At 40.6% G+C, this 18,354-nt stretch overlaps 1 protein-coding gene across 10 annotated transcripts in view; it reads right to left on the reverse strand.

The window, feature by feature from the left end:
* Positions 1 to 2,884: 2,884 nt before the first annotated feature.
* The window catches only part of mcf2la (mcf.2 cell line derived transforming sequence-like a), a 287,608-nt gene continuing 272,138 nt past the window's right edge, over positions 2,885 to 18,354 (reverse strand). For 8 of the 10 annotated variants that reach the window (XM_039745883.1, XM_039745885.1, XM_039745881.1 and 5 more), the window contains 5 exons: positions 18,211 to 18,285; positions 8,163 to 8,275; positions 7,941 to 8,053; positions 7,051 to 7,154; positions 2,885 to 4,053 (listed from right to left, as the gene is read on the reverse strand). In XM_039745883.1, the coding sequence (XP_039601817.1) occupies positions 3,959 to 4,053; positions 7,051 to 7,154; positions 7,941 to 8,053; positions 8,163 to 8,275; positions 18,211 to 18,285 (500 nt within the window). In that variant the 3' untranslated portion in view covers positions 2,885 to 3,958. The remainder of the gene's footprint in view (positions 4,054 to 7,050; positions 7,155 to 7,940; positions 8,054 to 8,162; positions 8,276 to 18,210; positions 18,286 to 18,354) is intronic. The other 2 variants (XM_039745890.1, XM_039745889.1) reach the window with 1 other exon arrangement.

Below are 18,354 nucleotides of genomic sequence, written 5' to 3' on the forward strand. Positions count from 1 at the left end.
TCTTATTAAGCAATTGGGTGGGACCGAGCGGAGCAAAACCTGCAGCCACTGTGGCCCTCGAGGACTGGTTTCACCAAATAGTCACCAATCCCTTCCTCTCCTTAATTTCGTAGGGGCCTAGGGCATCTCTGCCCTGGATGATCTCCCTCCCAAGTACTGGGGATATACTCCGTAATTCAAAGGGAGGAACCCCTGAACGGAAAAGACTCCTACTTAGCGGCGCAATGGAACGGCTTCAGGGAATCGGGTTGCATAAATCCAGGGTCCTACTATATTCAGGTGGGCTTATCCTAAATGATTTGAAGGCCAAAATGGAGGAGTAGTTCTCAGTCCTTCACTTTTTCTCTTCACTTTTCCTTCCAAGTATTTCATTAAACCCAATAGTGCCTGATAAATACACACAGAGGTGTAAATGGTAACAAACTAAATCCGAGAGAAATGCTGCCGTGTATACATTTTTGTCATTTGCAAGTTATTGCTCATAAGGAGTCAATAAAACCTGAGAATACAGCTAAAGACTAAAATAAGCGATAAGGGTTCAAAATCTTAAACAGAGAGATGACTAAAGTGAGCAATAAGGGCTTCTTATTAAGCAATTGGGTCGGAGCAAAACCTGCAGCCACTGTGGCCCTCGAGGACTGGAGTTGGGCATCTCTGCCCTGGATGATCTCCCTCCCAAGTACTGGCCGGGCCTGAACAGACTTAATTTCAGGTGGGCAACCTCTTCTGCACTGCAAGTGGGAACTATGACTGCTTTCTATTCTTATGTGCAACCAACATTTTGGACTTTCTGTGCAACCAACATTTTGGACTTTCTCGTGCACGAAGTATAGGAAAAGTACTGTAATCGTCCAAAGATTCAATTTCAAGATTTTGATGAATCTCGACTTCTTAGACCTCCCCGAGTCTGAAAAAATACCATTTGTGGAATTATGTCTGTGTGTGTTGTCACAAAAACGATACAAAGTCATCAAGAAGGTTTGGGGCAGCCGCCCATATATTGTGCCTTGGCTGCAAAACGGTTCAATGGATAAGAGATGTTCACACATACAGTACAAGTCCAAAACAGAGCTGAGTTAGGTAGTCAAAGATGGCGGCTTTATAGGCCGAGAACGGAAGTAACGTCATCAGTGGTGCCGGACCCCTGCGGGACACACAGAGTTTGCACCGCACTGCAGCTTTATGTGACTTGAGTCATATCATGGCGGTTCGGTCGTGCAGTGTCATTGTGTTTCGCTGTCCCCGTGTTACTCTCCGTGTTCACATGGTCATCACTTTCACGAGATTCCACTAATTGTTTGTTCTAAAAAAGTCTTTATAGCTTTTTGGTTACACACCATAACATGTTTTGGTTGAAGGGTCCGTCCCACTCATGAATATTGATGAGTTACCAAAGAGCAACAAAACATACAAATATTCATGGTATTTTTTTGCAGCATGATGTTATTTTCTCCACTAGATGGCAGCAGTATCCTGTCCCCTTACATCGGATCATAACATCTCTTCATCTGAGAGACACTCAGGCTTAACCGTTTTTACATAGAAGTCCGAGCTCGAGAGATGACTGGAGTTAACGCCTAGCAGCTTAACTATGATTTTTCTTTCCGTGCATGTTTGGGGGTTATTTATTCAGTTTTTAAGGCTGTTTGATATTTTGACATTAAAGTGTTCATGATTTATTTTGCATTCTCTTATGACACCATTTTAAGTGGTTTTGTTTAACAGTAGCTATGCAGTTACTAGTGGCAATGTCAAGGGTCACAGGGGTATAAAGGTCAATCCCTGGGGGTCACTTCCTCATGCAAGTTTTGCAGATTGCTAAAAGAATAAAACTAAGTTTTTTGGTGTTCTTCTTTAAGTTCTTGAATTTGCTTCTGTTTTTCTTCCAATTTTGAGTTTGGTTCACACTTGGGCTTTGACACTCAGTATTCTTAGACCTCTGCCTCGTTATTCTGACTCCTGTTTATCCTCCAGTCACTTTATTGCCTGGTGGTACAAACATACGTAGCAGAATCTCTTTCTGGTAATGGTTTTAGTTGCTTTTCTTTAATTTTTAATACTTGTATCTCAGTAAATGCTTTCTGTTGATATCACATGAAGGACAATGCTAGCCAATGAAGGTGGCATTTCTGTTGTTACTGAGTGGGATTCCTGACCAATGAATTAGCTGTTGCTGGCCTGGACCCCTGAGTAATAAAGACGTTGTTATTGGCCTGGACCCCTGACAAATGAATGAGGTGTTGCTGGGTGGGATTCTTGGCCAATCAATGAGCTGCTATTGCCCTGTACTCCTGCCCAATGAATGAGTTGTTTCTGGTTGGGACACCTGAGCAATGGATAAGCTGTTCTTGGCCTGGACCCCTGACCAATGAATGAGTAGTTACTGGGTGGGACTCCTGACCAATCAATGAGCTGTTATTGGCCTGAACCCCTGACCAATGAATGAGTTGTTATTGGCCTGAACCCCTGACCAATGAATGAGTTGTTATTGGCCTGAACCCCTGACCAATGAATGAGTAGTTACTGGCCTGGACCCCTGACCAATGAATGAGTTGTTATTGGCCTGGACCCCTGAAAAATGAAAGAGGTTTTACTGGCCTGGACCCCTGTGCAATGAAGAAGGAAGCGTTACTGGCCCGGACCCCTAACCATTTCCCCCCTGAATTCAATGACGTCACCTCTTAAACTCAATTTGTTAAAGTAAGGATGTTCAGCTTCTTCCGTCTTTCCATTGGGTCCGCAGGTGGCCGTCTCCTAAGAATGACGTGTTAGATCACAGCAGCCCTGAGAAGGCAAACCGACTCCGTTTTTCCACCAAAAGTGCTTCACCTGCAAGACATCACTGTTAGCAAAAAGACAAGAAGAAGAAAGAAGGCAAAGCAAGAATTGAAAAATATAGCCGTCCACCGACTGAGCTTTATTCAGATTACACTTTAGTTACATATACTCTTTCAATTTTTATCATACAAAAAAGTGAAATGTGCTGCAGCGTGCCGCATAAAGTGCTAAAAGGTACAGTAGTAAGTCGAGTGACCTGGAGTGCAAATTAAAAGGATCGCTGTGAAAGAAAATGGACAAATGTGGGAAAGCACACACTGGTAAAGGAGTCTGTAAACGGTGAGCCCCGCCAACTCTGGCACACCCACAAACACACAATCTTGAATCCGCATTCTGATTGGCTTTCACTAGATGACAAAGTGGTGCCAAACTCTAAAACAGTCCTGTTGGTGCTCCTCCTTCACGGCGAGTGCTTTTCATTTTCATTCCTATTGCTTTTCTGATCTTCACAGCCCAAGACACACCAAGCATTCAAATATATACACAGATCTTGAGGCTGTATGGAAATGTACAGTATTTACAAGACACCTGTGGCATCGTCCTGTTTGGGGGTCACAGTTTACTACTTTGTCTCTTATTCAGGAAAAAAAGCAAAAAAGGGGGAAATCATCAAATGAGGTAACGCTGATAAGAATTTGCTCCCCTTTCTGCTCTCCGAAAGTTAAGGGTTACATAAAAGAGTAGGACAAGCAGCAGGAAAACGGTCACAAGACGTACACAAGACAACAAGAAAAAACACTATGCTGGCCGAGATGTCCAAGACAAAGTGACGGCCTCACCGTCTGTACAAAGTAAACACAGTGCTGGCTCAATTTCAGTACAGGATTTCTTTTCAAAACCCACATGATGCACATGGAAATAGTGGAATGGCTCAAGTGTGACTGGGTGGATTTCTCTTGGAAGAGAACGTGCTTGTTAAATTCGGGAGAAGTCTGTGGGATCAAGGAGGACCTTGAAAACAAGTTCTTTGACCGTCCCTTTCAACACTTGGCTGTCAATATCAGTCTCACTTGGTTGCATATAATAAATAAGGACACAATGCCCAAGCCTGACGGCTCTCCTGCGTGAACGTCATCTTCTGGATGCACAAACTGGACTTGCCCACTCAGACCCGAGATGCCTAGCCTTTGATGTCAGACATGCTGGTGCTGCTGGCTGTGTAACTGTCGCTGCAACTGGACGAGGCGCTCAGGTTACTGGATGCAGCGCAAGACTCTGAAAGAAATACAAAGATTACAAAGTTTCAACCTGATTAATGGAGGAGAACGAACTCAAGCAGACAAACAGGCAACTCGGTAGGTCTCTGTAGACGGGATGGCCTTCACAAGGAAGCTGGGCAGATGATGGTGGCACCTCCATGTGGTAGTGATGGGTCGTTCTTGAACGACTCGTTCATTTTGAATGAATCTTTAATGTGACTTGGGAAGAACGAGTCGTCTCGTGGGAGTGATTCGTTCAGTTGCGCCTGCGCATTTGCGCAACTTCCTATAGTTTCTGTATTGGAATTATTGATTCACCTGTTTGAGTCTTGGGTTTTCGAGTCGTTCGTTCATCAAGTGACAGCCCCATAAGCTTAACCAATGCAGTCTGAGCCGGAAAGACAATTGATTAGTTCATTCATCGAGTCTTTTGAGTCGTTCGTTCTTTTGTCACGTGACCACTTACCGGCTCAGTACCTCAGTCAAATACTAACGTAAAATTCCATTTGTTGTATGTTGGATCTGACTGACAGGACTGATTTGGATTCTATGGCGATCTTCGAAGAAAGGAGCGCTCCTGATCTCATCAATTATCATCTTCAGGAAATACCAGTAAGGACTGTCTTTACATTCACATACAGCAGGCTGATCTCTGGACTATCTACCTCCATTATTTCATTGCATCAGTTGCCATTTTTCATGGACTACATCGTGTGTGGTTTTTGTTAGTCGTTTGTTACTGCTGAATTTGTGCTTATTGTATATCGCTGTAAAGGGAACTGGGATGGGTTCATTTTAGTTTGAGAAGTTATATTTCATTTATTGTTTCTACCTTATCACTGGCTGTTTTTCTGTCTCTGTGACGGAGTGTGTGTGAGTCGGGCCAAGGCTGGTTGCGTTCCTGGGATCCCCACTGAAAAAATAAATAAATTGGCGTCCTATCGCCGGTGAAAATATTAGCTGCGTTTTTTAGTCCACTACACCCAGATAACTGCATTTATGAATGACACTCTATGATTCTAGTAAAGTACAGAGAATTTAGTTGCCTTGCAGTTGAACAGTTCAAACCAACGTCACTCTCCTGTGATTGTAAAATAAAATCTTCTGTGTTAGTTAGTGAATAAACCTTCAGGGAGTTATGCGATTTGTGTGTAGTGTTCTGGTCTGTCAACAGATGTTTCTGACTTCTCGGTTTGACCTTTTGCTAAGAATTTTTAATGACAACCTTTCTCTCAGCTCCTGGTTCTGAACCAAACTTTCTCTTTCTGACTTTCCCTCTAAGGCTGTGCATATACTACAAAGTACATGAAAAGGACACTCACTCCAGAAAGCTATATATTTAAGGGAATTAGATGATAAAAATAACAATGTGGAGCATACATCATCATTCAGGTCAAGCAAGAAACTGATATCCAGTATCAGAAAGAACAGCCAGTCAGGGACGATAAAGGGTGCAGTTGCTTGGGCCACATTGACCAGTTTGCTAAACAGCTCCCATATCACTGCTGTGTGGACACTCAGCCCACTCACTAAGCAGTCTACTGAACCCTAATGGTTTCATATTTTGTTTCTTGTGCTCAATTTATGTGCTAGTTGTTGACTCTCACTGCACCAAAGAGCCTCTATGTCTGGTCACTATTCAAGGAGTGGATGAAGGTGGTCCACTCCGACTAGTACTTGGGGGTCCACCTTAATTACAGGTTGGACTGATCTTGTAAAACAGAGAAACTATAGAAGAAAGGGCAGAGACTGCATTCCTTTAATGTGGGAAATTACATCCTTCACATCTTCTAGAACTCTGTGATGGCCAGTGTGATTTTCTACACTGTGGTGTGCTGGGCTGGTAACATCACCTCAGTAGAGGCTCACCGAATCAACAAGCTAATTCAAAGGGCAGGCCTAGTTACAGGATGCACTCCGGACATCATGGAGTTCATAACAAAGGAGAGAGTTAAAATAAAACTGAGGGCCATTATGAACAATGCTGCACATCCTCTCTCTGACACAACAACATGGAGGACTTTCAGCCAACGAATCAATCAGCAGAAGTGTGTCAAGAAACATGATTGTGGGTTCCTTTATATTGCCAGCTATATGTGTGAATAATGCCTCACTGGGACTGTGACAGCCATTCAGAACGTTTTCTTTCTTTTGAATGCTTCTTGCTTTATAGGATTTCCAGTGTGTGTTCAAACGAAATTGTGAGTGTATATTTATTTATTTACTTATTTAATCTACCTATTTTTGTATGTATTTATTTAAAAAGCCTCTGTAAAACTCCTATATTTTTCATGTCTCCAAAATCCGTACTAACCCCTACTTTTCTCTGTTGTTCTTTTTCCGGTTTTCTGTGGTGCCGATCTGTGCCCCCACCACCTGATCAGGGTGCCATGCAGTCCCTACATTGATGGATTGAAAGCCAGAGGTCCACATGACCATCATCGTCTAATTCTTCCATGTGAAGCCTGAAAACCACAAGGACTGATTGAGATCATTGATGTTAGGTAGAATGTCTAGAGGGGGCTGGGTGGTCTCCTGGCCTCAGAAACCCTGCAGATTTTGTTTTTTTTTTTCTCCAGCTGTCTGGAGTTTTTTTTTTTTGTTTTTTTTTGTCCTCCTTGGCCATTGGACTTTACTTTATTCTTTGTTACTTAGTATTTCCTAATTTTATTTTTTCTTTCTTCATCTTGTAAAGCACTTTGAGCTACATCATTTGTATGACAATGTGCCATAGAAACAAATGTTGTTGTTATTGTTGTTACCTATCTATCATATACTGCCTTTTCAATTTTTCTTTTTATCTATCTATCAATTATATAGTGCCTTTCATATCTATCATATTGTGCATTTCATATCTATCTATCATATAGTGCCTTTCATATCTATCTATCTATCTATTATATAGTGCCTTTCATGTCTACATCTATCTATCTATCTATCTATCTATCTATCTATCTATCTATCTATCTATCCATCTATCTATCTATCTATCTATCTATCTATCTAAACTTACCTGAACTGCTCAAAGACTGGGAAGACTTGGATCCCCCTATTAATGTCACCAGATGTGCAGCAGGAATCCAACCCTCTTTGACTGTACTCATATTCTTCACAAACCTGAGAAAACACAAATTAACAGTAGTAGTACTATTGTCACATGTGCTCCTAATCCGTATTGGGAGTCCCATTTTTCCTTGATTTACCTCTCTGCACCACAGTTTAAAATTACAAATCAAACAGTTCAGACGTCATTAAAATGCACATTGCAGACTTCCATTAAATTTAATAGACCCGCCACTGCTATGTCCTAAACATGATGGTGCAGTGCCTGAAATGGGGAGGTCCATGTATAAAAAGTGTTGTCATTTCTACATGGTGTGACTGAAATGTATGCAAATCCCATTAATTGAATGAATGCATATCTGCAAAAGGTAGCAGATATGGTGGCTAAGCATGTGACCTCCATTTGGAGCAGTGAAACAGCACAAGACAGTGCATTTTCCAGACCTTTCTATGGTGCCTTATTCAAGATAATCTCAAAGAGCATTAGTTAAATGGAATGGGAAAAACATAAACATACACCACTTCAAGTTGAGGACCTGGATGTCTGTTGTATATTGTGCTTCTGGATGTCGAGGGGATGCACATTTTTTTCATCAACTCCATTGTCATCTATTTATTTAGAACAGTATGCATTTAATAACAATGAAAATGAATTTGCAAGAAGTTAATTAGCAGCACAAACAGGGCACTCATTAAAAAAAGGGTTAGAATGAAAACCTGCAGCCAAGGTGGTCCTCCAGGACCGGACTTGGCGACCCCTGACCTAGACCACAGACCGTTAATCAAAGCAACATTTCAAAGAAGTTACGCATGCTCAAGTAAAGAGTTGTAGACACCTACCACTGCCCATGTTCCCCTTCTTTTATTAGCTGCACAACTTCTCCACTTCTGAAAATCAACTCCTCTGCGTTCCTTTTGTCATAATCTGCTATTACAGTGTATTTACCAGGCAACTGTAAAGGTAATGACAGTAAGAGAGAAAAATAAAAAGCGTTTACATTCATGGCAACAACAAGAATGAAAACAACAAAGCATGACAGTAAGTTACAAAAGGCTCCCTACCAGTTTCTTCCCACAATCCTCTTCTGCATCTGAAGAATTGGATGGTTCCTCACCACTTGAATACCCTTCATTTTCCTCCGATGCATCCAGAGAATGGGTTGTTGCAGTCCAGCCTGCACAATTAAAAACGATTTTACAATGAAAATCAAATCCATTCAATCCAGTTCAGGATGTGAAAACGTCCAGTACACACCATGAGACATTTTACTTTTTAACATATGTGGACATACTAAGAATTGACCTTCATTTAAACAGTATCTATAGATAAAGGTGATCCAATATAAAAAAAAAATCACACCATATTTACATCTTGTAATTCATCGCATAATTTAAATAAATGCAAAATTTTCATGTGAAAAAAGTAAATCCACTTCTCAGTTTTTTTACGACATCAAATCAGAATCAGTTGGAAATATGTGAGAGCATCACTAGAGAGCATCTTGTTCTAACCTGTCTATATAAACCATATAGACCAGACATTTGGTTTGGTTTGTTCTTTCTAGCAAGAGTGAAAGAGAAGGTCTACAGGACAGTAGTGAGACCAGCTATGTTATATGGGCTGGAGACGGTGGCACTGACCAGAAAGCAGGAGACAGAGGTGGAGGTGGCAGAGTTAAAGATGCTAAGATTTGCATTGGGTGTGACGAGGATGGACAGGATTAGAAATGAGGACATTAGAGGGTCAGGTCAAATTGGACGGTTGGGAGACAAAGTCAGAGAGGCGAGTTTGCGCTTGTTAGAACATTTGTAGAAGGACAGATAATGAGTATATTGGGAGAACAGTGCTAAGGATAGAGCTGCCAAGGAAGAGGAAAAGAGGAAGGCCTAAGAGAAGGTTTATGGACATGGTGAGAGAGGACATGAAGGTGATGGGTGTTACAGAACAAGATGACGAGGACAGAAAGATATGGAAGAAGATGATCCGCTGTGACAACCCCTAACGGGAGCAGTCGAAAGAAGAAGAAGAAGTTGAAGTGTATGTTACCACCTAAGAAGGATATACGTAGATGTCTGTTAGTCTGGGAAGCAATTTAAAAAGATCTCCAAACAACTGGAAATTAACCATTCCCACTCTCTGGAAGATCATCTAAAAGTAGAGAAGATTTCAAACATTGCCCACTTGTCCAGGCCAGGCAAGCCCACCCTAGCAAGTTCTGCCCAAAAGCAGAATGTAACATGCTATAAGAAGTCTCTAATAAGCCTTGGGTTTCATCACAGGACTTGTAGGGCAGTTCTTGATGTCAGGGTACATGAGTCCAATATTAGAAGAGACATTGCACAAATGTCACATGGGAGGTGTGTTGGGAGGAAACCTGAAAGAACACCTGGGCAAGAATAAAGTTTGCTTATATCAAAAAGTAGGCAAACACTTCTGGAATAATGTGTCCTGGACAGATGAGGCAAAGGTAGAGTTAACTGTTCACAGTACCAGAAGAAACCAAAGACAGCGTTTGACCAGATGAACCAGATACCAACTGTCAAGTATGAAAATGTTATGGTCTGAGGTTTCATTACTCACTCACCATCATGGAATCCACTATGAATTCTTCATTGTAACAGAGGGTAATTGAGGATAATGTGAGACCATTAGGGCAGAGGGGTGGCTCTGAGGCTAAGGATCTGCATTAGCACCTGGGAGGTTGCCAGTTCAAATTTTGTTGCTGCCTGAAGAGATCTTCTTCCATTGGGCCCTTAAGCAAGGTCCTTAACCTGAAACATTGCTCCAAGGCCACCGCACAATGGCTGACCCTGTGCTCTGACTGCCAAAGGATAATTTCCCCTCTGGGATTAATAAAGTACCCTGCCTGGGGTTTGTTTCCTGCCTTGCACCCTGTGTTGGCTGGGATTGGCTCCAGCAGACCCCCGTGACCCTGTAGTTAGGATATAGCGGGTTGGATAATGGATGGATGGATGAATAAAGTATAACACATCAAATCAAAATCTGTTATTAGATTGAAGCTCCACCAAAAGTGGACCCTGCAAATTGACACACTGACCCCCAAACACAACAGTAAATCCATTCATGAGTGGCTGAAAAGGAAGAAATGGAGGGTTACTGATAAGGCCAAGTCAAATCCCGGATCTGAATGTCATCGAAATACTATAGGGGATTTGAAGCGGGCTGTGCATGGAAGACACCCCTCAAACATCACACAGATCATGAAGGAGACAGAAACCAACTTTACCCACCCGTTGATGTCAGACACTGGTAGACATCAGAGTGACAGTCTACTTCAGGGGGCGACACCAACTACTAGAGCTAAGGGTGGACTTACCTTTTCCACACATGTAAATACCATAATGTGTTATTTCTCATTGAATAAAAGTAAAACATTTATTGTTTTTTACCAATTACATCATCTTTATCTAAAGATACTGTTTAAATCAAGGGTGCCCTGCTCTGGTCCTGGAGGGCCGCAGTGGCTGCAGGTTTACATTCTAACCATCCACCCATCCATCCATTTTCCAACCCGTTGAATCCGAACACAGGGTCACGGGAGTCTGCTGGAGCCAATTCCAGCCAACACAGGGCGCAAGGCATGGACCAATCCTGGGCAGGGCGCCAACCCATCGCAGACATTCTAACCATCTTCTTTTAAATTAATGGCCAGTGTTTGCTGTTAATCAAAGTATTTTGCCTCAGTTTTAATTAACATGACTCAGGCCCCTTAGTTGTAGCCAAACAATAATAAGACACAAAATGAGTCACGACATGACCAGTTCACCTGTGTGCCCATCAGAGAGTTTCTGAAAATAAAGAATTGTGAAGGTCTCAGTAATGTTGATCTGCTCAGGTCACCAAAACATTTTGATGATTTTTTTATATAAACGAGAAAATCAACAGTTTTGGAAATGTCTTCTGTGGCAAAATGAGAACAGCAACAAGCCATGGAATTAAATAACAGGCTTAACTTAACAGCAAGAATCGACTTCTCATTAAGAAACTGGTTGGACTTTGAAGCCCTGGTCATCTCTTCATGTCTCATTTCTGTTTGGCTGACAATTAATGAACAAACAAATCAATTCAGAGGACAGAATCATTAAAAACAGGGCTATTAAAATGAAGGGAAAAGGAGTTCATTAGACGAGAAAAACGGTCACAGATTATGAAACAGATTAGAATGAAGACCTGCAGCCACTGCGGCCCACCAGGAACAGAGTTGGACACCCCTGCTTTAAATGAAGAGCAAATCGTGATATCTCCACAAATGTTAAAAAAATAAATAAAAATAAGTCATGGGGTGTACTTACTTTTTCACATGACTATACAGTACAGCCTTTTCCAGTAGCTGTGTGTGACTACTGGATGGCTCTGAACAGAACTACCCGCTTCCTTTTTTTGTGAATTAATCCTGGCAGTTTCCCAACAATGAGCAGCATAACAGTGCGGCCTCCGGGAACACAATGGACAGCAGAAAAAGATGACAACTGGCAACATGCAGCCCGCCATTAACAGCTAATGCTACAGAAGCTGCTGACACAAGCAAACCCAGCCTCACATGTCACTTGTGATTCTCTGTTCCTACTGAATTGCAGATCATGGCAACAAACAAAGCACAATAACAAATTAATGACTGCTTTTAGCAAGGGCCACAGTGCGGAACTGAGAGAACTCCCATCAGAATCTGAAATACTAAAACGCTGACAGACTATAAGTGTATTAATGAACAAAGTGTCCATTATCACTTTTAATTGACGTTCATTTATGTATTTACTAGCTGAAATACACAGCGTTGCCCGGGAGAAAATTAAAGTGTTTTTTTTTAAATATATATATAATATACATATAATATAATTTAATATTATTTAATTATAATAAAAAACACAACTATAAAAATAAAAGTAAATTAACAAACAATGGAGACTCTCTAATGTGCTTGTCTTGTGGTCTTGTATGTATGTTATCATCCAGTTGACAGTTGGAACCAGCCAATTCTATTTAATTTTAAAAGCAACAGGGCGCAGTGGTGGTGCTCAAACATAAAGAATGCTGGCAGTCACCTCCAGTTCGCCCTCTGGTGGTCATTTCGAGTGTCAACTGGATGATATCATGCATACAAGACCCCAAAATCACCCCCACCCTACCCAGAAGGGGGTGGGTTGGGTTCATTTCACCCTACAGTATTTTTCGTCGACCAATGAGAAACGTGTACCAAGTTTCATGAAAATCGCTCCAGCTGTTTGTAAGTGATGCTGGAACATACATACATATACACACACACATACATATATTGACTTTTATATATATATATATATATAGATTATTCATCATCAGCTGAAATTTCCGGCATTGCCTGGGAGGAAAATAAAGTGTTTTTTTTTTTTAATTGTTTGAGAAAAATATAATTAAAAAAAACCACAACTTTAAAAATAAAAATAAATGAACAAACAATGAAGACTCACTAATGTGCTTGTCTTGCGGTCTTGTATGTATGTTATCATCCAGTTGATACTCTGAACTGGCCAACTCTATTTAAATGGTGGTGCTCAAACATAAAGAATGCTGGCAGTCATCTCCAGTTCGCCCTCTGGTGGTCGTTCCGAGTGCCAACTGAATGATAACAAGCATACAAGAGCACAAGATCACACCCCACCCTACCCAGAAGGGGGTGGGTTAGGGTTGATTTCACCCTGCCGTATTTTTAGTCGACCAATGAGAAACATGTGTACCAGGTGTCATGAAAATCGCTCCAACCATTCGGAAGTGATGCTGGAACATACATACATACACACACACATTGACTTTTACATATATTGATTATTCATAAATGTGGCTTAACCGCTTATGCACGACAGGATACTGCCACGTTTCAAAAGTTTGTATACGCTGCAATAAACCCACAAGTCAATCAAAAGCAATAATGGTAATTTTACATACCAAAAAAAGAGTCTTCTTTCAAATAAATCATATGTTTCCATGTTGTCTGCTTGCTTTCATCATTAAAATATGCCATTTGCACTGGTATACCCCGAGGTGACTGCGCATCACAGATGAGTTAGGCTGCTTTTATCAAGTGTTCCACCTACGTCAAGCCACATACAAATAAAGGAGCATTACTATTGGATAGCTGAGGTTCAGAGCATTCTAATGATGGATCGTTGTCTATGATTGGTCATTTGTACTACATGCCACAAGCTTTGCATAAATTGCAATAAACATGACACCTACTGTATGTAACCTCTGATCTTTACACACATACATTCAAAAATTGAGTTTGATTCTGAGGAAACCTTTGATTTTATTGAGAACATGTTTGAAGGAAGGACTTGAGGGCTTGACTTGTAAGCCCTGTTTTTGTATGACTTTGAAGCGTTGCTTAGTGCAGTTTTACAGTTCAAGCGTTATGGGTTCAATTACCATACCCTATACTATCTGCTACATGTTATCGCAATGTGACTTTTCTGAGCAGTGCTCTTTCAATTTCAAATTAGAGTACACTGACAATGTTTACTAGCATACCGATGTGTAATTGTTATGTTGTACTTGCGTTTCTCAAATTTACAAACAAGGACCCCCCTCAAATCAAATGTCACTGTATCATGAGCATATCAGAGAAAAAAAAAAGTTTCAGCTAGAAACGTGTTCAGTATCATCCACCACCCACACCCCTCCCAAAATGAAGGGGTAGACAGCTGCATAAATTATATTTTTATCCCATTTCTAATTCTGCTCCCTTCACCACCATTTCCTACACTTACATCATTTTTGTTTTTATCATATAAATATATCATTGTACTCGCTGTTCTTCAGCCATTTGCAGCACTTTACTACAATAAATGAGTACCGTATATACTCCCGTTTAAGTTCTCTCTTGGATAGGTCGGGGCTTGATTTAACAGTATTATTTCTGGTATTTTATAATGTCGGTTGTATAAGTCGAATGCGGAAAACTCAAGCTATTGGTCCAAGAGATTATGATATGCTAACGCCCACCTGAGAGAGTAACCACGGAGTACACGGCCTTTTTTTCTGTGTATTGTGCCTATGTGACCACATGGTAATACCATGTAATCTAATTTCCCCTTGAGATTAATAAAGTATCTGTCTGTCTGTCTGTCTATCTATCTATCCATCCATCCACCCAAACTATTCCGAAGCAACGTTTGCACTGTTTTGTGTTTTTTGTATCTCACACCCCCATGCACCTTTATCGTAAGAGCATCCCTTATCTACGATGGATCGTTGGATCAGAAGAAAATATGAAGCTGGTTTTAAATTAAAAGTCGTTAAAGTGGCAAAAGAAATTGGTAACTGTGCTGTTGCAACAAAATTTGACGTGTCTGATAAACTGGTGCAAGATTGGAGGAAGCAAGAAGATATAAAAAAAGTGTCTTATTTTTGAAAGGGCGTATAAGTCGCTGCCTGATTTTATGATCGATTTTTCGGGTGTCAAGACCCGACTTATACGCTAGTATATACAGTAATAGCCATTTACTGTATTTCTGGGTATGTAATTTAGGTGTGATAATGCCAAAAACCTCTTAGAGTATAAAGGGTTAATGGCTAAGACTTTGGGTGGTATATCACAAATCCGCAGGTTTTGTTCCCGCCTCTAAGTCACTGTGTGTCCTTGAGAAGAATGTCACTGGCCCTGCTTGTATACTGTAAAACAGGACTTTTAAGAAGTAGGCTCTGCATCACTTGGTTTCTTCTCATCATGTGTCCCACAATATGCATAAAGCAGAGGTCTTCTGGCTTGACAATGTGCAAAAGATCACCTGTAATGCAGTGTTTGCTATAGCATATTCAGACCTTCCTCCTGATACTTCAGCGAATGCCCTCATTAGTTCAGGATGAAAGGCAGATTGTCTTAAACTTGAGACATACAAGTCATTCAGTGATAAACGGAGTCACCAGAGAGCATTGAATTCAGCATAGCCTTTGTGCATGTCTGCCCTCCATCAAATAACCCCCTTTGGATTCTACATTTGTGTTGAAGGTACCAGTTCATCTTTTAGACATGTGGTCTCTTGATGTGGTTTAGCGCTTATCTTGATCGCCTGCATCCAAAGTGGTGCTTGATAATTCTGAATAGGAGGTCAGGCACTTAAAGCACCAGAGACACCAGTTAAATAAAAGTTTGGGGAAGTACCCCTCATATCAAATTTTTTATGTACTAGCCTACCTTGATATATGTGAGGTTTGTGGTCGCCATAGTATATTGGTATACCCAAAATATGTGGGTTTAGTTTAAGGGTTTTTACCATTGCACAACTATCACAGTGTTGTATCTACACACTTCAGACTGAAAGATTCTGGTAAGAAAAAAAAAGCCTTATTCCCTGCCACTGAGGACCTCCAGCATAAGCAGTGCCTGCGGAGGGCACATAGCATCATTGGAAACACTTCTCACCCCAGTCATGAACTGGAAGATGGTACAGGGACCTACATGGGAGCACTAGCAGTCTCAGGGACAGCTTCTACCCTGTAGCTGTCACCCTGCTGAACTCAACTTTAAGCACTAGGCAACCTCTACCCTCCTCAAACCACCTTAAAGCCATACATTTACATCCTAGGTCTCTGTGGGCACCTCAGGTCTATCATGTTTTCATCTGAGTCTTGGACAGAGTCTTGGACACCAGAGTCTGCTGTACTTGTACATATACAACTGTTTGCACTTTACTGTTTCTATTATTAAAATCATTCTTGTACTTTACTGCATTTATTCTATTCAAGCTATGCATACTATGTACACTTATTGTATATATCATATAGGAGTAAAAATCATATTCGTAACTCTCACTAATCATTCTTTAGATACTCGACTTTATTCTTGTCTGTACTAATGATTCCTTACTGTATACATTTCTATTTTAATGTATATCTATCTGATTACTTGCACTTTACTACAATTTGCACTTCTGCTAAGATGCAAAACTGCACTTTCTTGTCATGGTACTTGTACTGTTGTGTTCAATGACAATAAAGCTGAATTTAATTTAATCTAATCTAATGGATGCAAATGTCATACTTTTATCATGTATGAAGTTACAGAATGTGTCAAAAATGGAACCAAAGTGAAAAAACCCACAACATAACACTGTCCAAGAGTGAAAAAGAATCAATCACCAATAATCGAAGTGGAACAAGATCAATGGAAGTTAAAATGAATAAATAGGTGGAAGACCTTCAGTCGGAAAGAAATAGTTTTTCAATCTATAGATTTGTAAAAAGCTGGAGGAATTTCCTTTTATAGCCCCATTCAGACAGGATAAGCTTTTAGGCCATACGTCAGTAAAGTTACTGTTACCACTCAATGTCGGTCATTTTTAACATGGATTTGTACGGGATAAAATACAGTATGTCTACAAAAAGCACAGAGACAAGCATGACTTCAATGATTACGCAATGTCATCAACTCAATCAGCCACACGTTTTGTAGCTACGTAACTATTGCTCCTTCTCATAATGACTGGCACAGGGCCTTTCATCACAATGGACTGTGGCAGGAGGAGAGGCTGGAGGTCTTCACAGAGCTTCTTAAATTCTGCATATGCCATTCCAAAGTTTTGGTACCATTATTAAAATGTTGATTCCCATAAAAATGTTCCTTGTATTATTATTTTTTTTTTTTGGCGGTGCACAATACATAGACTCGACTGCAAAAAGTAACAGAATTACAATAAAATTATAAAACTGAAGAGATTAGAAATGTGGCGAGTGCCCTCTTCTACGCAGTGGTGTGCTGGGGAGGCAGCATAAAGAAGAAGAACGCCACACACCTTGACAAACTGGTGAGAAAGGCAGGCTCTATTGTAGGCATGGAGCTGAACAGTTTGACATCCGTGGCAGAGCGACGGGCGCTGAGCAGGCTCCTGTCAATCATGGAGAATCCACTGCATTCACTGAACAGGATCATCTCCAGACAGAGGAGCAGCTTCAGCGACAGACTGCTGTCACCGTCCTGCTCCACTGACAGACTGAGGAGACCCCACACTATGCGACTCTTCAATTCCACCCGAATAATGCTGAATAATGCTAACATTATTCAAAGTTATTGTCTGTTATACCTGCATTTTTATCACTGTTTAGTTTAATATTGTTTATTATCAGTATGCTGCTGCTGCTGCTGGACTATGTGAATTTCCCCTTGGGATTAATAAAGTATCTATCTATTTAGAAATATGTCATTACATTACATTTACAACCAAATTTGTTATTTCATCTGATGAAAGCAGCAATCAAATGTAGAAGATAATAAGAGAGAACAATTAAAAATAGAGAAAATAAATTTGTTGGTGTGAATTAATTCTTAGTTAATCAAAACAAAATAACAATGGGTCTTGTTGTTAAACGTGATCCAGAAGGCTCAAGTGGGTTGTTTACCTAACGACGCTGCGAGCAGGAGTCCTGTGATATGATTTGTGTGCTAGGAGCTCCTTTGTCTACAAACTCATCCACTGGAGCAATGCAGTATGAATCGGTTTCATGTTCTTCAATATGGGTTATATAGAGCATGGACAAGGCCTTCAATTGCCTTCATTTTTTCCGCAAAACCCTTGAAAATCATTTTCACAGGAAAATGTTGATTTGCACGGAACAAGCTTTATCTGAGGTTATTTTTAGTGGAGTTTTTATAGAAGGTAAAAGGCTCTGTCATCTTTCCTAAGACGTGAATGCACACTCCTTAAAAAAAGTTACTGTCATGAGCGATTTGGATGGGACTAAAATTTCAGAGGTCCTCCAGTAATAATTACTTTTACCTTATCTGCTAGTGTAAAACTAATCCCATCCAATTAGAGCTTATGGGAAACATTCCCTATGGAATTCACAGCTTGTTTTTGGCTTGAACATAATAAGTGGACTCCCCTATCTACCATCTAGCAGCTGTGACATTTTAAGTACACCTTAGAGACCATATCATCTTGTAAGCTTCCACAAACAGACACCTTCTTCCTCTGCCCTTGCTTACTAACACACATAACGTACTAAGAAGGGAGAACACCAGGTGTTGCTTTTAAGGGGTATCATAAGCAAGCACTACTAGGCATGCCCACTATGTCACACATAAGCAGAGCACTTACTTTAGAAAAGTTCAATATTCACCTCTAAAACCAAATGGAGTAGGATCACTCTTTATTTCATGCCGCTTAGTCTTATTGTCAGGGCTCGGTGGAGATCCTGAAGAAACGAAAGGCAGCAGAGATGGAGAAAGACAATGATAGAGAGAGAGAGAAAGAAGGCAGAAGT

Source organism: Polypterus senegalus, chromosome 2 (assembly GCF_016835505.1).
Source record: "Polypterus senegalus isolate Bchr_013 chromosome 2, ASM1683550v1, whole genome shotgun sequence".
Lineage (NCBI taxonomy): Eukaryota > Metazoa > Chordata > Cladistia > Polypteriformes > Polypteridae > Polypterus > Polypterus senegalus.